Source organism: Ictalurus punctatus, chromosome 29 (assembly GCF_001660625.3).
Source record: "Ictalurus punctatus breed USDA103 chromosome 29, Coco_2.0, whole genome shotgun sequence".
NCBI lineage: Eukaryota > Metazoa > Chordata > Actinopteri > Siluriformes > Ictaluridae > Ictalurus > Ictalurus punctatus.
This window is the reverse complement of record NC_030444.2, coordinates 6,700,187-6,722,982: the sequence shown is the minus strand read 5'-3', so window position 1 is coordinate 6,722,982 and position 22,796 is coordinate 6,700,187. Positions and strand designations below refer to the sequence as shown.

Below are 22,796 nucleotides of genomic sequence, written 5' to 3'. Positions count from 1 at the left end.
GATAAGGTTCTTTTCTACTTCCTTCAAACACAAATGTATAAAAACTCCTTCCCATCACTGATCATGTTGTTATTTTGGCATTTATGAAAACTAAACATTTTACATGTTTTTATCTAATTAGTGATTACAAAATTCAGAATTAAATCATGATTAATTCACTTTAAGTACAAGTATATATGCAGATGTTAATAAAAATGTGCGTATGCATGTATGTATGTGTGTGTTTCTAGAGAGTGTGAGCAGGTATCTCAGAATGGACCACCACCAGAGCAGGACTCTCCCCGGGTTAGTTACCGTTCCCAAGCCTACCAAAACTACTCGAGTTTTCACTGTCGACGAGGCACCACAGGACTGTGAACTCGCCTTCGATGGGAGAGCGGGAAAAATGTCCAGTCCACCTGACTAATTATCCACTCATTCTCAATTTCTCACTATCACCATTCTTTATAGAGTCTGCTACTTTGTTTGCTTTTAGAGGGTAGAACGTGGTCTGCTTTTAGATATGTAGCTTTGTTGTGGTTGGGTCCCTGTAGCCTGTATAACCTCCTCCTAGCAGTATATATGATTGCAATATCTTTGTTGTTTTCAGTTTGTCTGTCGCATAAACTGTATAAATGTTGGACAACACTGATTCCTGTTGTGCTGCTTAGAAGCTAAAAAGGCTGGATTAGGAGGTCAGCATCTTGTTTGCCCTGTAGATGAAAATTGTTGTCAGAGTCTGTGCAGTAGATATGGGAGGTGAGGTAATGTGTCCACCTGATGCTCGCTCATGTTCGCTGTGGACATTCCCATGTTTATCAGCACACCCACTCTACATACGGGGAGAGTTCATATTGACTGAATATAACATCAATCTTAAGCACTTTGCACACAGCAGGAGAATAATTGCTCTCCACTTGGCATGCATCATCCTGCCTACCGTATGAATGGTCAGAAATCGCCCTTACACAGCTTTCTATACAGCAAGCGAAACAACATCTGTCCTATGGTAACCAAAGTGACAACTATATTGAAAACAGCTATAGTACTGTCCAGACATTTATCATGCAGAAAAATATTGAGGCAGGTAAACTCATGTTGTCCATCTTATAAATGGTTTATGTGCTATCTACATCTTGGCCTCTGGTGTGTGATGTACTGTAGACGATAATTTATTAGCAGTAATATAGTACTGCTTTTAAATGCTTAAGGGCCACAAGGGCTGTTATTCTAACCTGGGCACGCAACACCTGGCTAAAACTAGCAAGGTACTGTAGGACTAAATTATTGAATTAAGTTGCCATATGCCAATTAGGCATTAGGCTGAACATGCATGGATTGACAGTACCATAGGTATAACTAATGTTTCACTTGTTTGGTATTGCTAGGAGAAATTTCATTTTTTTCATGATTTCCTCCCAAGATTACAGATATTTTAAGAAAGTCCAGAACTAAAATCTAATGATAATGCTCCATATATCTTTGCAGTGCCTAGTTTAGGATTAATGCTTAGCTATCTCAGAAAGGTTTTATTGGTTTTATGTTACCATGTTGGTGTTTTCTGTGAGAGAAGTTCTAGATAGGTCCCTCCAAAGTTTACATCTGTTTTATTTTCATGTACTGGTTAGCTTTTATTTACATTTTCATTCCTAGAAGTAAGGATTTTGATGCACCCTATGGCACAAATCAGCACAAAATAATGACAGGTTATTTAATTTCTTTATAGTTGAGTGATTAACCTTTCTTTTAGTTGAAAAATTAAGGATTGTAATTCTAAACTTAATTCCATATGAACTCTTATTCATCCACTGACTTGCCACCTCAGGATGCATCATTCCTTCCCTTTATTTTTTCTGTTGGTCATTATTTTAGCTCCTTTTAACCATAAATGTACAACACTATAGGTAAGAACACAAAGTAACACAGGGCATAAAATGCCAGTTCCTTTGACTTTGCTAATGGTATTTTTTGAATTCGCAGGATATTCCTGTGCTCACGTCCTTGCTGAGTACCAATAGCAAGGTAATTTTGAATAGTTAAATTCATGGAAGGCATCTATCATTAAAATGTCCCTCTTTGCAGGGAGAAAACATGCACTTGATCAAATGCCTCAGGGTGCCTGCACTTGTCCTTGTCACTAATACTGAGACCTGCCTTTAGACACCACCAAGCTAATATGTGGTGCAATGTTACCAGTTTTCCCTACTGGAGTCACCAATACTGGCATCCCAGCCAGAAGTAGGAAGTCAAATTGGCACATCCAAGCATCCATATTTGAGGAGCCGCTACCTTTTTCTACTGCATAGCTTGAGCATCATGGTACTGAACCGTCTGCAAAGGAGTCAAGTGATCCTCGTTTCATGATGGACTTTGAATTTTTTTGCTTCCACATTCTTTCCATGTAGGGCCTCTAAGGTGTATTGTACACACTTTTTCATTGCCGCCTCTTAGCTTCTGCCGCACCACTGCTACATGCTTTATTCTTCAGTATGCTTCACTGATGGACTATCAGCACTGTCCACCAAGATTCAAGCTTAGATAATGAGAAGAAGCTTCTCAGAGTACATTATGGTCTGTCTGTATGCAAGGCAACTATAGTAAGCTCCTTCAGATTCTGTATTTCATTGTGCTGTTTCATTGCCTCTAAAAGCTCTTGCAGTGGTTCCATGCCTACTGCAAACTCCTCTTCAATTCAACTTAGGAAAGCAGTTGCTCTTCCCATTTCAGGGGGATAAACAGCTGAGCCGTCTGCATGTTTCTGTTTCTTCTGCAAAAGTGCAGTAAAGGACCTTCCTAGAGAGCTCAATGATGACTCCTGCATCAACACTGTAAGAAGTGATGTGATTATTGTAGGGTACATTCAAACGTGTCTAGAAAAGAGTCAAACACAAGAATTACCATCGTCCAAGCTGTGCATCAGTACTCTGTGCATATTTAAGAATAACAAAATACCAAAAAGGACTAGAGCGTTACACATGCCGTCTTTGAATCCACAATCTCAACTTCTTGTCAAGAACAGGAAAGAGTGAGGTAGCAGGGTCCTTTTATAGGCTACCCATGTGAGGTAATAGTCACAAGGTGGCAAATGTTCTGTTGGTATTCAGCAAGGAATCAAGCACACAGTACTGCACTAGTTCTAAACATAACCATAATTGTAAAGTAGCAGCACTTAAAGACCTATATTTATAAATCTCAGATTTATTTTTCGACCTGGAGTCACTAATTATTTTTAGCAGTAATTCAATCTATTGTAAAACTTTGTTGTTTCACATTTGTCAAATTTAATTTAGCTGTGTTAATTTTTCTAAAATCACCTATCCCAAACCAAGATAGAGAGTTCATGAGCATTCTCATATATATATATATATATATATATATATATATATATATATATATATATATATATATATATATATATATATATATATATATTTAGAAATTCTGCTTTTGGCTGATTTTCTAAGCTTATGCAAATAACAGATTAAGAAGAGAAGCCAGGGTGTCAGATTAAGGCATAAAATGTACATTATCATAAAGTTTTCACAAAATGTATGGGCCAATTTAGATGCTATTAACTATTAAAACCATCATCTTGTCAAACTAACATTTCTTCCTACAACCACCTTTTCTTGTCTATTTACTAACCTTCCCCATCAAATAAATCCCACTGTGGGATACACATTAAACCGTTCATGTTTGCTTCACCAATATTTTTATTGCTTATGTGGTTTTTATGTTATGTGCATGTCATTGTTACCATGTTGATTATTTTATGTTTATTCTGTTTTTAATGTTGGTGGTTAACATTGTAATCCAGTGTCGTTCTTGGGATTGCTTATGGGTTGTCATTAATTTTCCTATTAATACATCTTTCATAGTCATTTTTGGTTATCATCTTTTATTTTGTGTGTGTTTATTATTTAATATATCTTTGTCAGTTCAGACAGACCACGCATCTAAATAAATCTAATTTTCGTAAACAGTAGAACACAATCGAAATTCTGTAAAATGGCCCATTTTCTTAATCAACATTGAATGTTAGTAAGCTTTTTAACAAATTCTCCAATTGATACAGCAATTTTAAACAGAAATTTGAAAATCAACAGCTGAAGTTTATGTTAATTAAATCAATTGACTTAATGGGATTTAAGTTAAGGTGTGTATTGACATCTTTTGTGGTAAAGGTTACAGTGTTTCACTTTAATACCACTTCCAAATTGTACACATTGAGACTTTGAAATGAGAATATTTAGAAAATTAAGGAAGTGTGTTGAAGTGCCCCGAATTGATGCCTAGGATTGATCCAGCCTCCGAAAGGCTCCGTATAAAAGCAGTTGGGATTGGTCCTGTCCAGAGGAGCTCAGAATGGGGTAATAAACTGAAAGTTTGGAGTGGGTGTGATGCCTTAATCTCTTTAACCTTGCCAAAAATCACTTCCTCTGCCGATCATATGAACAATTACTGATGTACACAAGCAATTTCAGAAATTGTTTGTGTTTTTTAATTATTTTCTTTTTTGTCTCTGTTTCTGCTGGCTGTTTTCTTCTGCAAACTATGATTGCCAGTCGAGTGGCCATGTGGTGTGCTGTTTCTAATGTCCTAATCTAATTTTGCATGTCACTCTCATCTGAACTTCTGGCTTTGATCAAGTCTAGTCAAAAGCATCTGTACTATCCCAGCTACACAGGGAGCTTGCCTGGTTTGATATGCAAATAATACAGTAGCAAAGCCTGTTATCATGAGACAGAAAATGGTAGAATCGACAGATGGTAAAAAAGAAATTAAAGCCAACTTTAATTCTTTGTGTGCTATATATTATTTTAACAATTTGAGGCTGCTGTGGCAGCATTAATATACACTCAGTTGCAATTTTATCAGGTATTATAGATTATACCTTCACATTTATTGGCCTTTTTTCTAATACATCTATATGCACTTTGTTGGTCTATAATTATTGAATGTACAATTTGTCAGTCACCTTTATTCTATCTATTAATGAAAAGGGATTTTGTTAAGGAGGTGCCCTAAACAACTGGCAACTGAGTATATATTCACAATTTGTGACAAGAGCTACTCAGATGTTTCTACACAGCCTCAGTCTCTAATGCATACTGCTTTGCTGAATAGGCTGTGTGTAAGCACGGTGTGATTTTTTTTTTTTTACTGAAAAGCACTGTTGCTAACTTTCTCTCTCTGTAAATTAGGAGGACACAGGAGGAGGTGATGTAGTTAATGGGGTGGCAGAGCCCAGTCCAAGCTCCTCCCCAACAGGAAGTCGCAAGGGGAAAGCAGGTCAAGCTGCTACACTACCAACGAAGTCCCAGGACACAGCTTCAGCGCAGATTGAGGGATTCCTGAACCGCAAACATGAGTGGGAGGGTCACAACAAGAAAGCTTCCAATAGGTGTACTACAATACATATGATAAAAATTATATAAAGCAAAGCATTATTAAATATTGTAATACACTATCAATAGCTTTTCCAGTTGTTTAGACTTACTCCCACTCAGGGGTGGCCTCTAAGGGGTCACATGGATGGGCTTAGCCTACCTAAAAATATGCAGTGCTGAGTGAGAAAATAATGCAATACAATGTAACATATGACACCTCCATAAATATTTGTGCCCTTCTTTAAAAAATGAACTATTCAACATGAACAAATAGTGTGTTTGGGGTGGCGTGGAGGGATTACAGCATGTACACTAACTGTCCACTTTAGTAGGAACACCTACACATTCATGCAGTTACCTGATCAGTCAACCGTGGCTGCAGTGCAATGCAAAAAAAAATCATGTGGATACAGCTTCAGTCAATATTCACATCAAACATCAGAATGGGGGGAAAGTGTGATCATTGTGACTTTAACCATGGTATGATTTTTGGTACCAGATGGGCTGGTTTGAGTATTTCAGATACTGCTGATCTCCTAGAGTTTTCAAAAACAATAGTCTCTAGCGTTTACACAGGATGGTAACAAAAACATCCTGTGAGCAGAGGGTCTGCAGGCTGAAACATCTTGATGAGAGAGATTAGATGAGTTTGAGCTGACAGGAAGTCTATAGTAACTCAAACTAGACTGGTACATTTCCTGAAGAAAATGTGAGTGGTGCTTGACGCGGTGAAACTCAGATGGGGCGCCAATACTTTCGAGAGCCGACAGCGTAGGGTGCCGATACTTTCGAGAGCCGGACAGATAGGGCACCAGCATTGTTGGAGCCGGCCGTGTAGTGTGCCAATACTTTTTAAAGCCGACCGTCAAGGGTGCCAGTACTATTGAGAGCTGGCCGTGTTGGGTGCCAATACTTTTGAGCGCCAGCCGGATAGGGTGCCAATACTTCTGAGAGCCAAACAGATCGTGCGCCAATACTTTTTAGAGCCAAATGTGTACGGAGGCTAAACTTTTAGAGCTTTCTGTTTAGAGGGCCAATACTTTTGAAACTCAATGCAAGTCTATGGGAAATTTTCTGAATTTGAGCTTCTGTAGCGGGAATTCCGGCATTCCGATCGCTTATAAAAGTCATAGCACACCTCTCCTCAATAAGCCGATCGATTTCACATCTCACCCGTCGATCTCCGACAAAGAGTGCAGGACTAGTTACGTGCTGGAAAAAAAAGTGGAAGAAGAAGAAGAATAACTAGACTGGTACATTTCCTGAAGAAAATGTGAGTGGTGCTTGAGGTGGTGAAACAGGGACGGGCGCCAATACTGTCGAGAGCCGACAGCGTAGGGTGCCAGTACTTTCGAGAGCCGGACAGATATGGCACCAGCATTGTTGGAGCCGGCTGTGTAGTGCGCCAGTACTGTTTAGAGCCAACCATCAAGGGCACCAGTACTTTTGAGAGCTGGCCGGGCAGGGTGCCAATACTTTTGAGTGCCGGCCAGAAAGGGTGCCAATACTTCTGAGAGCCGAACAGATCGTGCGCCAATATATTTTAGAGCCGAATGTGTACGGAGGCAAAACTTTTAGAGCTTTCTCCTTAGAGGTCCAATATTTTCGAAACTCAATGCAAGCCTATGGGAAATTTTCTGACTTTGAGCTTCCATAGCGGGAATTCCAGCATTCCGATTGCTTTTAAAAGTCATAGCACACCTCTCCTCAATAAGCCGATCGATTTGACATCGCACCCGTCGATCTCCGACAAACTGTTACGTGCCGAAAAAAATGGAAGAAGAATTATTATTATTATTATTATTATTATTATTATTATTAGTGGTGCTTGAAAAGCACTACTATTGTTTTCTTGCATACTTAATAATAATAATAATAATAATAATCATAATAATATTATGATTATTATTGTTATTATTATTATTATTATTATAAGTATGCAAGAGAACAATAGTAGTGCTTTTCAAGCACCACTAATAATACGATAATTCTCGGACTATTGAGCGCACCTTAATATAAGCCGCACCCACTAACTTTAAAAAGAAAAAAAAAAATTGTACATATATAGGCCGCACTTGTCTGTAAGCCGCAGGTGTCCACGTTGTAACATGAGATATTTACACAGAAAGATGTTACACAGAAAGATTTTTTAAACTTTTAATTAAATACGTACCGTAAATGCTTTTTCCAAACAGTGCCTGTAACACGGCTGGTTAAAAAAATAAAAAATACAGTTGCCTACCAGGAAAAGTCATTGATTGCTTTCTTCATCTTCCTCCTGCGCACTAAAACCACTAAAGTCGTCTTCTTCAGTGTCGGAATTGAACAGCCTCAGAATTACCGGCACTTCGTCACACACTTCCTCAGTCTCTCTCTCGTTGTCGCTCTTGATGTCACTTACGTCTCGAGGCAAATTCAGCCTTGAGCTTGTGCTGTCCTCTTCATCACGCAGCAGTCCAGCCTTTTGAAAGCCGTTGGTGATAGTAGATTTTTTGACACTCCTCCACGCTGTTAGGATCCACTGGCAGACTTGAGCAAAAGTTGCTCTTCGCATGCTATTTCCTTCTTCGACAGCCAGATCGATCGCCTTTAACTTGAAAGTTGCATCATATGCATTTCTTCGTGTGTTTTCCATGATGAGGGTGTGTGCATGAAGCGCAAAATGACTGATCTGAAGAATTTAGTGCGAGTGCGTTTGATTTAATTCGAACAGTTTCATTGGTCCACTGTGACCTGTTCGGTAGTTTCATTGGTCCGATGTGACGAGGCTAAATGTTTTGGCAGCATGAAGCTCGTTAGCCGTAAAAATCCATAAATTAGCCGCATCATTGTTTAAGCCGCAGTGTACAAAGCGTGTGAAAAAAGTAGCAGCTTATAGTCCGGAAATTACAGTAATAAGAATGCAAGAGGACGATAGTAGTGCTTTTCAAGCACCACTAATAAGCGCTCTTGAAAAGAATGCACACCACATCAAACCTGGGCTACAACAGATTCCACAACAGATTCCACATCAGATTCCACTCATCAGATTCAGCCAAGAACAAGAATATGAGGCCATCATGAGCACAGATTCACTGAAACTGGTCAGTTAAAGTTTGGAAAAAGACCATGTGCTTTTTTCCCCTCTATTCTTTAACGGTCCAGTTTGGTTTAGTTTGTGCCCATTATAACCACAGATTTCTGTTTTGGGCTTACAGGAGTGGAACCCAATGTGGTCCTCTGTTGTTGTAGCCCATCCTCCTCAATGTTTTTTGCATGCTTTAGATGCTTTTCTGCTCACCACGGTTGTAAAGAGTGATTATGATGAAATGTTAATACATTTGCATGATGCATGTTTTAATCCTCTTTCTGCATTTCTCTTTTTTTAAATGTTTTGTGCAGATCTTGGCACAATGTCTACTGTGTGATAAATAACCAAGAGTTGGGCTTTTACAAAGACAGCAAAAGTGCTAGTCAGGGAATACCATACCATGGTGAAGTTCCCATTAGTCTGAAGGAATCCACATGTGAGGTTGCCCTTGACTACAAGAAGAAGAAACATGTTTTCAAGCTCAAGTGAGACATTTCACACTTTGCTTAATATTTGATGTTTCTATTAGAGAAGTTGTACTTATAGCTTTTAATTTTTTTTTTCTTCACTTTCAGAATTTCAAATGGGAATGAGTATCTCTTCCAAGCCAAAGATGATGTAAGTTTTTTTTTTTTTTTGTGCTTACCATAGGTATGGAAGTGACTACATGTACTAAAGTGTATGTTAGATACAATGTCAACAATATTATGTTTATACATAAACGGATAAAGATTGTGGCATTGTGTTACACCCCTAATAGGCATAAATGGGAGAGAAAAAATAGAACTGTACACCAATAGCTGTAACACACTAAGGCATGATATACATTTTGTACCTTGTTCTCTCTCCCTACCTCTCTGTTCCCTCAGGAGGAGATGAACTCATGGATCCAGGCGATCTCATGCAAGACACCCTCCGAGATCAGCAGCCATAGCACTCCCGCCTCGGGACGCACTCAAACCCTGCCCACCTCTGTAAGCATGGGTGCTGAGTCCAGCCCTGGCAAGCGGGAGAAAGACAAAGAGAAGCGCTTCAGCCTTTTCAAGAAGAAATAGATCTTTTCCAGCAGTTTTTTGTTTGTTTGTTTTTCCTTCTCTTTCATCCTCTTCCTGAAGCGGAACACCACGCAAAAGTTCAGAGACAAAGGTCCACACTTGGTGCCTGAGACACCTCTGAGTAGGCTCTTTTTTCCCCCTTTTTTTTCTTTTCTTTTTTTGGTTTAAAAGGAAGGAGCTTGAAAATATTTTAGGGTTCTTAGATTATGAGGTGCTTTGAGCAGTGATCTGTAAATCATTCCTAAGTCTCAGAGACAATTTATTATAATTAATAAGCTTTCTTTCCATGTATCATCTTTTCTTTCTTTGTACTTGCTTTTGTTCAGTATATCTGCTTTAGTGCAATTAAGTCTCACTAGTTTTTTTTTCTTCTCTCTCTTGTTTTGTGTGTGATGTTTGTAGGATCTGCCCTCAGTTTTGTGAGGCATTTACTGATGGAGGGCAGTGGTGCTTTAGACTCCGTTGAGTTGTTAACCTGCTGGTGAATTTACATTACTAATAAAAGCATTAGCCATTATAAGTTTCCTTAAAGGGCAGTTTCTGTATTAAAGAGCTTAGTATGAAGCAAATGCATCTCAATGCAAACCCACAAAATAGTGGCTAAAATTAGCTTTTGCTGAAATGTTTGATATGTTCATGATGTGAATGGTCAGAATGTTGGTTAATTATGAAGGAATACTTTTATCAAGGATAAAAAACATTTTTTTAAATAGTTTTTTCTTCTTGTACTTGAGTTGCAATATATTAAATGTATGTTTAAAGAGTATTTAGAGTAAAATATGAAAATAGATGTGTATTGTAACTCCTAAAAGGCATCATTTGTTAAGTATAGAAATGGATTGTGTTATTTCTGGGGTAGGGACTGAAAAAAACAGCTGCTTGCTTGTTGGGTATAGCACCATCTGTTCTCGTTTCGCTACTTTCTCTGGCTACCTTATAAATAGGGCGCAATCTGTTAGTGTAACTACTGTAACAATACCTTTTCATCATTATTGCACAATCAGAATAATGCCATATTGCCTCTGGGGCTTGCTGGTTCTTATGTAAAACATGGACCGAGACCTCATGTGGATGGATCTGCACCTGTAGCCTTTTAGCCTATCTGTTATAAATATGTGCAAAGTCATTAAAATGCTTTTGAAATTAAACTTACTGATTTTGCTTGTTTGTAGGTAATCACATCCAACAACAATAATACATTCTGTGCAGGTTTGATGCTGGTTTCAGTGCTTAGCAAAATAAGAGAATCAGGTTGGAAGAATATTAGTCAAAAGATGGTTTTCCATTACCACACCTAGGTTTTGTGCATTGTCAGATGGTGTGTTCAGAGAATTCACATTTACATTACATTTAATATTACAACCTATGATGAGACTTCCAGGTTGACAATGGAGTAAGATGTGTTTTGTGCAACTCTGCTGATTTTCACACAAATTTCATTAAAACAAGACAACGTAAAGCTAGTCTGTGATTTCGAAGCGTGTACAGTGTTATATACATTCAACATCAACTTCTCGTTGCTCCTTTTAATGCCTCCGAAGAGATGAGGAAAAAAGATGGCGTTGAGGGAAAAAGTTTGGCCGAGACCCCATGCTTGCCTGAAGAGGTTATCTCAATGGCGAGTAACGACCCAGTGCTACTTGTGATTGAATCTCGGAGTGGGTCTGTGCAAGGTTAAAACAGAATTAAAAGAGCGATTGGTAATAGGTCCCTATGAACTGATCTGATTTGGTTTGATTGTCTACCAATTTGAAATGTCCCTTTTACTTCAGCCTTAAGGTGAAGTAAAATATTCATGTTTTGGCGTCAGACTTCCTCTGTGAAATTAACCATATGCACGTTTTAAAAATGTATTTATGGTTAGATTTATAATAACAACTGCAGCAGCAACAACCATATTGTTTCTTAAAAGATTTTTAGTAAATGTATTTTTATTCAATTGAATGCTTTACAATGTCTATTTAAACTCAATTGATTTTGCCACTTTATAATAAATAATTTTAAAATCGTTTAGACTGTAAACTCAGAACTGCTGTACATTTTTGGTTTTTCTGGATTTGTTACTTATATTTAAAATAATCGTTTTTGGCGCTGTTAGCACTATGTATGTAAAAGCTGTGCTTCTAAAAATTTGTGTGGCTAGATTTCAATTACATTTACATTTATCCTTTTAGTGCTACCATGCAAGATTTATAATTGAGTTCTAGAGAAGCAAAGTGCACAGAGTAGAGGTATAAGAGCCAGTTTAAGCTTTTGTTTGTTTTTTTAAGTAATGTGGGGTTGGCATTTTGGGGTTTAGTTAAATGCTCATGGAAGAGTGGCTGGTTTAACCGCAGTTTGTGGGGGAGATGGCGACGCTGGAGAAGAAAATCGACGCGGCACGGGGCACGTTTACTCATTCCGTTACTTCTATTCCGAAAACACACTCCGGAGAGTAAATTCTAAAGTTGTGTCCCAAATGCTGTACTATACACTTACACTATGCATAATGTACTCTAGCGTCTAGTGAATTTTAGAAGGGTAATATCATCTCAAATGGAACACTAGCAGGTTTTTTTTTTTTTACTAAAGGTAGTATATGCTGTTTCCCTGTCAGAGGCACATGATGTCATATGCACGTAATGTGATGCCGCTATCTTTAGCAGATACCCAGAGTCACCAACAATGACTTTCTTCAGTTTACTGTTTATGTCCAACATGACCTCAGACACCATCAGACGGAGGAGTAATCGTCCAGTGACTGAGGAAGAAAGTGTGTGACCTCCAAGTCTTCTAAGGCAGTGAAGCATTTTATATTAAATACTGTGTAGAAGACTGTAACCTGCAAACTTTACAAAGGAGAGTTTGTGAAGCAGGGAAGCACAACAGTGATGGATGACAACTGTGTGCAATGGGCAGGAGAAACTGGTATGTTGATCCTCCCTCACAGTGGGAGCGCAAGTAAGAACGGTATGTCTAATTAAAACACTATTACCAGAAGTAAACAGAAGTAATATCTGTCTAAAGGCAGCGAGTAACAGAAACCACAAGCTGCAGTGAAAGTGAGATTTTATTATTAATTTACTACTGTACTTTAATTCAGTGCTTTTTGTGCATCCATAAAAATAACGCATAAATCCTATTAGACAATATAAAATTGTATGTGTGTGTATAAATATATAGATATATATTATAAAATACTTATATAATATAATAATATAGTACATAAAGTATTTATGCATTATTTTTTATGGATACACAAAAAGCACTGAATTAAACTACAGTCCTAGATTAATAATATATATTTTGGTGTGTGTCTGTGTGAATAGGGTTCTTATTGAGGTCTTATGTAATTAGATAAACAGCTGTGTAAAGTTTTAGTCTGAAGTTTATATTTGTAACACTCAGTTTGTGGATTTTATTTTAAATAAACAAAATAAATGGTACAGAAAGTTTGCCCTTCATCCAATTAATCGAAAAAATAATCAGCCAACTATTTGATTATGAAAATAATCATTACTTGCAGCCCTAATGCAGATTACATAATCTTATTTAATTCTGAGACGAAAATTAGCATTCCAAATATCCTTAATTTGATTCATTCCTTTGGTACATTTGCAGGATACAAAATTAATTGGGGTAAGTGTGTTAATGTTGCTATCAAAGATTCTTCATATCTTTATCACTTGCCCTTTAAGATTGCTTCAGAACAATTCACATATTTAGGAATTGAGGTGATAAAGTTTACCAATTTGGTTAAGGCCAATTTTCAAGCCCTGTTGCCGAAGCTTAAATCCATGGTCAAGTTCTGGAGAACACTTCCTGTGTGTCTTCTGGGTAGGGTCAATGAAATTAGGATGATATTTCTCCCACAATTTTTATACATTGTGCAGAGCATTCCTGTATTTCTGCCTAAATCCTTTCTTTTTTTCTTTTTTTTTTTTTTTAAATAAATGGATCCTATCCTGGTTCCTTTCGTCTGGGCATATAAAGCACATAGAATTTCCAAACATCACCTCTGTAAACCTAACACACAAGGAGGGCTAGCCCTATCTAATTTTCTTTGTTACTGTGCCGTGACTTTCATGTATCTCTCATGCATCTTTGTAGGGAATTTAGTCAGCGGTGGCAGAACACAGACACACAGGAGGCTGCTTCGGGTGAACACTTGGGGAATTTTATTTACAAAAGTCCGTGAGAGTGTATGGGTGTATGTATGTGTGTGTGTTCACAAGGGTGACCGTGAGATGAAGCGCTCAGTCGTCGCGGGGCTGCCGGCGTCGTGCGGGGTTTTCCCGAGTGGCGGGGATCCCTTTATTTTCCGTCAGGCAGCGCCGCGGGTGCAGTCAGGGGGCAGAGTCTCCGATCGCATCGATCTCCATCCATCCATCTTCTACCGCTTACTCCTTTTCAGGGTCACGGGGAACCTGGAGCCTATCCCAGGAAGCATCGGGCACAAGGCGGGGTACACCCTGGACAGGGTGCCAGTCCGCAGGGCACAATCACATACACATTTTTACACTACGGACACTTTAGACACGCCAATCAACCTATCATGCATGTCTTTGGACTGGGGGGAACCAGAGTATCCGGAGGAAACCGGACCCTGGAGGTGTGAGGCGAACGTGCTCGCATCGATCTCGTATGGAAAAAAACACAGTACGGATTAGTGCACGTGCCTGGAGAGCCTTCTCTCCCTTTGGGAGCGGATCGCCCTTTTATACTCTCCCTGCGGCTGCTGGATGGTGGTGTTTTGCCGCGCTGAGCACCATTCAGCAGTCCTGTGTGTGGCTACTGAATCTACCCGTATGGCTAGATTTGGGCCTTAATGCATTGCCTAATATCAACCATAAATCTTTTGTGCATTCTGGAATTAGCTTCATTACACACAATTCTCATATCTACTACTACCTACACTAATTAATGTCAGAAGTAAAGAGTGTATTGCTACATTTAATTTTAACTGGATTTATTTAACAGAAAAATATTATCAAGAAAATTGCAATTGCTCACAAAGCTCTTAAAGCAGGCAAGTTGTGCAAAAAAAAAAAATGTTTTTACCAAATCAGAATCAAATGTTATATCATACAACTTTATTTATTTTGTAAATATATAATTTTGTTGGAACAAAAAATGGAGTTTCACAAATAATATGAAGTATGACGGTGAGCAGAGAGCCCACAGAAACACAAGTTGGACTAAGCACTTTAACCTCTGCTCATAAACTTAAAAATGATACAGTTGATTTGGCACTGCTTATAACTGAATGGCAAAAGGGCAACATTTACTGCAGATGTTCAGGTAAACTGTGTTTTAAATTTTGGAAATTGTGATAGTATGGGTTTATTATAATGATCAGCAATATATCAGATTGGTTGTGGCGGAGAACAAACTGGGGTTATACTTCTTTAAACCTGCCTTGTGTATATATTTGATTAGATGCAACAATCTGACAACTTTTAAAGCTGACTGATTCATTGCTTATATATTGCATAACAGGAGTGGCACAGTGATGCACTGGGTATCGTTGTTCCCTCACAGCTCCCGGGTCACCAGTTCAATCCTGAGCTCAAGTTACTGTCTTTGTGGCTTTTCACAAGTTCTCTCCATGTCTGTGTGAGTTTCCTCTAGGTTCCTTATAATTACCTTTTTAAGTAATAGTAATTGTTTAATTCTAATTTTCATTAATAATCATTACTAAAATGGTAATTAATAATTGTGTTAAATTATTTGTCATCAAAATAGTTGTTTGACTCCACATTTACATAAATGATTCCTTTGTACAAGTAAAAAATAAAATAAAAATAAAAAATTACTTGCACATATTAACATGTGGGTCTCCTATACCTTACAACTGAAAACATATTTATATTATTTTTACAGCATATTTGATTTATTGTAAATTCAAGTGATTCTTCTAAAAATAATTGTTTTGTTGAGTTTGTTTTAATGTCAATGGTCAACTTCAATTCCCAGAACACCTTGAGCCTGCAAACATGACCAGTCCGGACTACAGCACCCAGGTTACACGTTACATCACATTCTACCTCACCTGACCACTGATTACACTTACCTGGCAATCATTACTCACACACATATTGCTTTGCAAACTCTTATATACACTGCTCAATAAAAATTAAAGGAACACTTAATCATCACAGTATAACACCAAGTCAATTAAACTTCAGGGATATCAATCTGTCCCATTTGGAAGCATAAGTGATCAGTTTCACCTGCTTTGGTGCAAATGAAAGTGACAACAGGTGCACTGGAGAGGCAAAAAGCAAGACAACCTCCAAAAAGGGAATTTTTTGCAGGTGGTGGCCACAGACAAGTGCTCTCTCCTGATCCTTCCTGACTGATTTGTCTCTAGTTTTGTGTTTTGTTACGGTCCTTGTCACTATTTATAGCATGAGGCAGTACCTGCAACCCAATCAGGTTGCACAGGTAATACAGCTCCTCCAGGATGGCACATCCATACATGCCATTGCAAGGAGGTTTGGTGTGTCTCCCAGCAGTTTCAAGAGCACGGAGGAGATAGCGGGAGACGGGCCATTACATGAGGAGAGCTGGACAGGGCCATAGAAGGGCAAAAACCCATCAACAGGACCAAGACTATTTGGTCCTTTCTGCAAGGAGGAACAGGAGGAGCACTGCCAGAGCCTTACAAAATTAAAAACGGAATGTGATGACATGGAACCCAGGGCCCGCACCACTAACTGACATTATGAGTTGTCATGATGGAATTCATCCAAGAAGGATCAGCTTGTAATTTTTTACTTTGATTTTCAGTGTGATTTTGAATCTAGCCTGATCTAGCCTTTGAATCTGTTAATTTTGGCTTCCATTGACCATTGTCACATCATTTTGTTCTCAAGGAATTACACAATGTATATAAGTAAAGATGTTCAACTTTAACTGGCTGGCATTTTGGCTAACTGTCTGGCTGGCTTTGTGGCTGGCTGCTTGGCTTTTTGGCTTTGTGGCTGGCTTGCTTTGTGGCTGGCTTGCTTTGGGGATGGCTGGCTGGCTAGCTGGCTTTTTGGCTGGCTGCCTGGGCGGCTTTTTGGCTGACTGGCTGGCTGTCTGGCTGTCTTTTTGGCTGACTGGCTGGCTGACTGGATGCATGGTTAGCTGGCTTTTTGGCTGGCTGGCATTTTGGCTAACTGTCTGGCTGGCTTTGTGGCTTGGCTGACTGGCTGGCTGGCATTTTGGCTAACTGTCTGGCTGGCTTTGTGGCTTGGCTGACTGGCTGGCTGTCTGGCTGTCTTTTTGGCTGACTGGATGCCTGGTTAGCTGGCTAACTGGCTGGCTGGCATTTTGGCTGACTGGCTTTTTGGCTGGCTGGCTGGCTGGCTGGATTAGTGTCTGGCTTTTTGGCTGGCTGGCTTTGTGGCTGGCTGACTGGCTGTGTCGCTGGCTGGCTTTTTGGTTATCTGGCTGGCTGGATTAGCGGCTGGCTGGCTGGCTTCTTGGCTATCTGGCTGACTGGCTGTGGCGCTGGCTGGCTTTTTGGTTATCTGGCTGGCTGGCTTTGCAGCTGGCTGGCTGGCTCCTTGGCTCTCTGGCTGACTGGCTGGATTTTTGGCTGACTGGCTGGCTTTGCGGCTCGTGGCTGCCTTTTTGGCTATCTGGCTGACTGGCTGGCTTTTTGGCTGGCTGGCATTTTGGCTAACTGGCTGGCTGGCTTTTTGGCTGACTAGCTGACTAGCTTTTTGGCTGGCTAGCTTTTTGGCTGGCTGGCTGGCTTTTTGGCTGGCTGGCTGGCTGGCTGGCTTTTTGGCTGGCTGGCTGGCTGGCTGGCTTTTTGGCTGGCTGGCTGGCTGGCTGGCTTTTTGGCTGACTGGCTGGCTGGATTTTTGGCTGACTGGCTGGCTGGCTGTCTTTTTGGCTGACTGACTGGCTGGCTGTCTTTTTGGCTGACTGACTGGCTGGCTGACTTGATGCCTGGTTAGCTGGCTTTTTGGCTGGCTGGCATTTTGGCTGGCTGGCTGGCTGGCTGGCTGGATGAGTGTCTGACTTTTTGGCTGGCTGGCTTTGCAGCTGGCTGACTGGCTGTGTCGCTGGCTGGCTTTTTGGTTATCTGGCTGGCTGGCTGGCTTTGCGGCTGGCTTTTTGGCTGGCTGGCTGCCTGGCTGGATGAGTGTCTGACTTTTTGGCTGGCTGGCTTTGCAGCTGGCTGACTGGCTGTGTCGCTGGCTGGCTTTTTGGTTATCTGGCTGGCTGGCTTTGCGGCTGGCTTTTTGGCTATCTGGCTGACTGGATGCCTGGTTGGCTGGCTGGCTTTTTGGCTGGCTGGCTGCCTGGCTGGCTGGATGAGTGTCTGGCTTTTTGGCTGGCTGGATTTTTGGTTATCTGCTGGTTGGCTTTGCGGCTGGCTGACTGGCTGGGTCGCTGGCTGGCTTTTTGGCTGACTGGCTGGCTTTGCGGCTCGTGGCTGGCTTTTTGGCTATCTGGCTGACTGGCTGGCTTTTTGGCTGGCTGGCTGGCTGGCTGGAAGGCTTTTTGGCTAATGGGCTGGCTTTTTGGCTGACTGGCTGGCTGGATTTTTGGCTGACTGGCTGGCTGTCTGGCTGTCTTTTTGGCTGACTGACTGGCTGGCTGGATTTTTGGCTGACTGGCTGGCTGTCTGGCTGTCTTTTTGGCTGACTGACTGGATGCCTGGTTAGCTGGCTTTTTGGCTGGCTGGCATTTTGGCTGGCTGGCTGGCATTTTGGCTGGCTGGCATTTTGGCTGGCTGGCTGGCATTTTGGCTGGCTGGCTGGCTGAGTGTCTGACTTTTTGGCTGGCTGGCTTTGCAGCTGGCTGACTGGCTGTGTCGCTGGCTGGCTTTTTGGTTATCTGGCTGGCTGGCTGGCTTTGCGGCTTGTGGCTGGCTTTTTGGCTGGCTGGCTGCCTGGCTGGATGAGTGTCTGACTTTTTGGCTGGCTGGCTTTGCAGCTGGCTGACTGGCTGTGTCGCTGGCTGGCTTTTTGGTTATCTGGCTGGCTTTGCGGCTCGTGGCTGGCTTTTTGGCTGGCTGGCTGGATGAGTGTCTGGCTTTTTGGCTGGCTGGATTTTTGGTTATCTGCTGGTTGGCTTTGCGGCTGGCTGACTGGCTGTGTCGCTGGCTGGCTTTTTGGCTGACTGGCTGGCTTTGCGGCTCGTGGCTGGCTTTTTGGCTGACTGGCTGGCTTTGCGGCTCGTGGCTGGCTTTTTGGCTGACTGGCTGGCTTTGCGGCTCGTGGCTGGCTTTTTGGCTATCTGGCTGACTGGCTGGCTTTTTGGCTGGCTGGCTGGCTGGAAGGCTTTTTGGCTAATGGGCTGGCTTTTTGGCTGGCTGTCTGGCTGTCTTTTTGGCTGACTGACTGGCTGGCTGACTGGATGCCTGGTTAGCTGACTTTTTGGCTGGCTGGCATTTTGGCTGGCTGGCAGGCTTTTTGGCTGACTGATTGGCTGGCTGGCCGGATTTTTGGCTGACTGGCTGGCTGGATTTTTGGCTGACTGGATTTTTGGCTGACTGGCTGTCTTTTTGGCTAGATGAGTGTCTGGCTTTTTGTCTGGCTGGCTGGCTGGCTGGTTTTGTGGTTGGCCGGCTTTTTGGCTGGCTGGCATTTTTTGGCTTGGTGGCTGGATTTCGGGCTGGCTGGCTGACTGGCTTATTGGCTGGCTGGCTGGCTAGCTGCCTTTTTGACTGACTGGCTTTCTGGCATTTTGGCTGGCTGGCTTTTTGGGTGACTGGCTGGCTATCTGGATTTTTGGCTGGCTGACTGGCTGGCTTTTTGGCTGGATGAGTGTCTGGCTTTTTGGCTGACTGGCTGGCTGGCTGGCTTTTTGGGCTGGCTGCCTGGCTGGAATTTTTTGGCTTGGTGGCTGGATTTCGGGCTGGCTGGCTGGATTTTTGGCTGGCTGACTGGCTGGCTTTTTGGCTGACTGGCCGGATTTTTGGCTGGCTGAGTCGCTGGCTGGCTTTTTGGTTATCTGGCTGGCTGGCTTTGCGGCTGGCTAGCTGGCTGGCTTTTTGGCTGACTGGCTGGCTGGCTAACTGGCTGGCTGGCTGGCTTTGTGGTTGGCCGGCTCTTTGGCTGGCTGGCTGGTCGGATTTTGGGCTGGCTGGCTGGTCGGATTTTGGGCTGGCTGGCTGGCTGGCTTTTTGGGTGACTGGCTGGCTATCTGGATTTTTGGCTGGGTGATTGGCTGGCTTTTTGGCTGGCTGGCTTTTTGGCTGGCTGGCTGGATGGCTTCTTGGCTTGTTGGCAGAATGGCTGGCTTTTGGGCTGGCAGGCTGGTTGGCTTTTAAGCTGGCTGGCTGACATTTTGGCTGACTGGTTGGCTGACCTTGTGGCTGGCTGGCTTTTTGGCCAACTGGCGGGCTGGCTGGCTGATTTTTTGGCTGACTGGCTGGCTGGCTTTTTGGCTAACTGGCTGGCTGACCTTGTGGCTGGCTGGCTGGCTGGCTTTGTGGCTGGCTGACTTTATGGCTGGCTTGCTGGCTGGTTGGCTTGCCAGCTTACTGGCTGGCTTTTGGGCTAGCTGGCTGGATTTTGGGCTGGCTTGCTGGCTTTGTGGATGTCTGACTGACTGGCGTTTTGGCTGACTGGCTGGCTGGCTTTCTGGTTTTTGGCTGACTGGCTTTTTGAGCTGTCTGGCTAGCTGGCTGTAGGGATTTGGCAAAGTCAATCCCGCTTCCCTCTGTTAGCCTTTTCAGCCTTTCTGTGTTAAGAGTAGAGTGCTTCTCTTCTCTATGCTACCACGCGGATGTGGTTTGCCTTAGAGCATATACAAGCTTGGAGAAAGTCTGATTGAACCACACTGACACACAGGGTAGCCCAGAGAGACTTTCTGATTTATTAAAGATTTCACAGGTTTATATACATATACAGAGCTACAAATAGCCATGCATAGGCGTAATGATGTTGAAATAGTATGGCAGTTACTGACTGGCCATTTACGTGAAAAACATCTTATGCAATACAAGAATGTACAGCTTTCTGAACATATATGGTCTGGTTTGCTTTAACAGAAACAAGTTCCTATGGTGACATTAACTGGCACCTATATCACAGACAGGTCTAGAAAAGTTCATGAGACAGAAATCAAACTATAACCTAAACATACTTCTACATAACTGAGGGAATAGAGAATAGAAAGTTTCCAACACTGGCTTTTTGAGCTGGCTGGCTAGCTGGCTTTTTGGCTGACTGACTGGCTGGCTGGCTGGCTGGCTGGCTTTTTGGGCTGGCTAGCTGGATTTTTGCATAGCCGGCTGGCTGGCCGGCTGGCTGGCTTTTGGGCTGGATTTTTGACTGGCTTGGTTTTTGGATGGCTGGCTGGGTTTTTGGCTATATAACTGGCTGGATTTCTGGCTTGCTGGCTTTATGGTTGGCTGGCTGGCATGCTTTTGGGCTGACTGGCTTTTGGGCTGACTGGCTGGCTCATTGGCTGACGTTTTGGCAGACTGGTTGGCAGACATTTTGGCTGACTGGCTGGCTATTGGGCTGGCTGGCTGTTTGGCTGACTGGCTGGCTATTGGGCTGGCTAGCTAGCATTTTGGCTGATTGGTTGGCTGGCGTTTGGGCTGGCCAGCTGGCTTTTTGGCAGGCCGGCTGGCTTTTTGGCTGACTGGCTGGCTTTGTGGGTGGCTTGCTTTGAGGCTGGCTGGCTGGCTTTTTGGCTGGCTGGCTGGAGTTTGGGCTGGGTGTCTCTCTTTTTGGCAGGCTGGCTTGCGTTTTGGCAGGCTGACTGGCTGGCTCTTGGGCTGGTTTTTGACTGGCTGGCTGTTTGGCTGACAGGCTTTTTGGATGACTGACTGGCATTTTGGCTGACTGCCTTTTTGGTCGAATGGCTGGCTTTTTGGCTCTTTGTCTGACTGGCTTGATGGCTGACTGGCTGGCTTTTTGGCTGACTGGCTAGCTGGCTTTTTCGCTGACTGGCTGGCTGGCTGGCTGGCTTTTTCACTGACTGGCTTTTTGGCTGACTAGCTGGCTGGTTTTTTGGCTGACTGGCCGGCTGTTTTTTTTTTTTTTGTCTGACTGGCTCGCTTTTTGGCTGGCTCACTTTTTTGGGTGGCTGGCTTTTGGGCTGGCTGGCTCACTTTTTGGCTGTCTGGCTGGCTTTTTCACTGCCTGGCTGGCATTTTGACTGCCTGGCTGGCTGTTTGGCTGCCTAGCTTTTTGGCTGATTAGCTGGCATTTAGGCTGGCATATTGGCTGACTGGCTGGCTGGCGGGCTTTTTGGCTGACTGGCTGGCTATCTGGCTTTTTGGCTGACTGGCAAGCTTGCTCACTTTTTGGCTGGATTTTGGGCCGGCTAGCGGTCTGGGTGGCTGACTGGCTGGCATTTCGGCTGGCTGACTCACTGGCAGGCTGGCTTGCTTTTTGGCTGGCTTTTTTGAGTGGCTGGCTTTTGGGCTGGCTGGCTGGCTTTTTGACTGCTTAGCTTTTTGGCTGACTGGCTGGCTCTTTGGATTTTTGTCTAACTGACTGCATGGCATTGTGGCTAGCTGGCTTTGAGGGTGGCTGGCCGACTGTCTAGCTGGTAAGCTGGCTCGCTTTTTGGCTGGCTTTTTTGGATGGCTGGCTTTTGGGCTGGCTGGCTGGAATTTAGGGCTGGCTGGCTTTTGGGATGGCTGGCTGGCTGGCTGGCTCGCTTTTTGGCGGGCTGGCTTTTGGGATGGCTGGCTGGAATTTAGGGCTGGCTGGCTGGCATTTTGACTGCCTGGCTGGCTGTTTGGCTGCCTGGCTGGCTGTTTGGCTGCCTAGCTTTTTGGCTGACTGGCTGGCGTTTAGGCTGACATATTGGCTGACTGGCTGGCTGGCTGGAATTGAATTGGTTGGCCTTTGAGCTGGCTTTTTTGGGTGGCTGGCTTTTGGGCTGGCTAAGTGTTTTGATGATGCTTACTGGCTGGCTTTTTGGCTGGCTGGCTGGCAGACTGGCTCACTTTTTGGCTGGCATTTTTCGTTGGCTGGCTGGTGGTCTGGCTGGCTTTTAGGCTGGCTGGCTGGTTTTATGGCTGGCTTTTTGGCTGGTAGGTGGTCTGGCTGGCTGGCTTTTAGACTGACTGGCATTTTGACTGGCTGGCTGGCCAGCTTTTCAGCTGCCTAGCTGGCTTTTGACTGGCTGGTTGTTTAGCTGGCTTTTTGGCTTGCTGGCATTTGGGCTGGTTGGCTGTGTTACGTTATCCAACGTATTTGTTTGCTCTATCTTTTGTGTGTCTATGGCGGTGGTGGTCTGGGTTTTCTTTTGTCTCTTCCCCCTTCTCTAGGCAACACCTACTGCACGCAGACGTTCCGGCCTGCTACTGGGCGATCACGTCTTGTCCACGCCTGCTTCGGCCTTGTGTGA

General features: G+C 43.0%; 2 protein-coding genes across 6 annotated transcripts in view; one reads left to right on the top strand and one right to left on the bottom strand.

Annotated features, from left to right (window-relative positions):
* The window catches only part of LOC108260989 (spectrin beta chain, non-erythrocytic 1), a 108,486-nt gene extending 97,844 nt beyond the window's left edge, over positions 1-10,642 (top strand). For 2 of the 5 annotated variants that reach the window (XM_017461779.3, XM_017461777.3), the window contains 6 exons: positions 231-285; positions 1,960-2,001; positions 5,184-5,383; positions 8,751-8,924; positions 9,015-9,057; positions 9,309-10,642. In XM_017461779.3, coding sequence (XP_017317268.1) covers positions 231-285; positions 1,960-2,001; positions 5,184-5,383; positions 8,751-8,924; positions 9,015-9,057; positions 9,309-9,494 — 700 coding nt within the window. In that variant the 3' untranslated portion in view covers positions 9,495-10,642. Of the gene's footprint in view, positions 1-230; positions 3,321-5,183; positions 5,384-8,750; positions 8,925-9,014; positions 9,058-9,308 lie in introns of those variants that run through there. The other 3 variants (XM_053677575.1, XM_017461778.3, XM_053677576.1) reach the window with 2 other exon arrangements.
* Positions 10,643-18,236: 7,594 nt separating this feature from the next.
* Positions 18,237-21,268, bottom strand: LOC128629393 (neurofilament heavy polypeptide-like). The gene is made up of 4 exons (XM_053677345.1): positions 20,936-21,268; positions 19,967-20,199; positions 18,778-19,861; positions 18,237-18,685 (listed from the first exon to the last, which is right to left on the bottom strand). Exons 1-4 carry the CDS (start codon positions 21,266-21,268, stop codon positions 18,311-18,313), a joined length of 2,025 nt encoding a protein of 674 aa, XP_053533320.1. The 3' UTR covers positions 18,237-18,310.
* Between the last annotated feature and the right edge of the window lie 1,528 nt (positions 21,269-22,796).

Excerpts from the sequence above, each read along its gene's own strand:
- LOC128629393 (XM_053677345.1), bottom strand. The coding sequence starts at position 21,268 with ATGCCAGTCAGTCATCCAAAAAGCCTGTCAGCCAAACAGCCAGCCAGT. Across the intron at positions 20,200-20,935 it reads GCCAGCCCAATAGCCAGCCA|CATAGAGAAGAGAAGCACTC; the intron begins GTCAGCCAAAAT and ends TCCGCGTGGTAG. Across the intron at positions 19,862-19,966 it reads GCTAGCCCAAAAGCCAGCCA|CCAGCCAGCCAGTCAGCCAA; the intron begins GTAAGCTGGCAA and ends TTAGCCAAAAAG.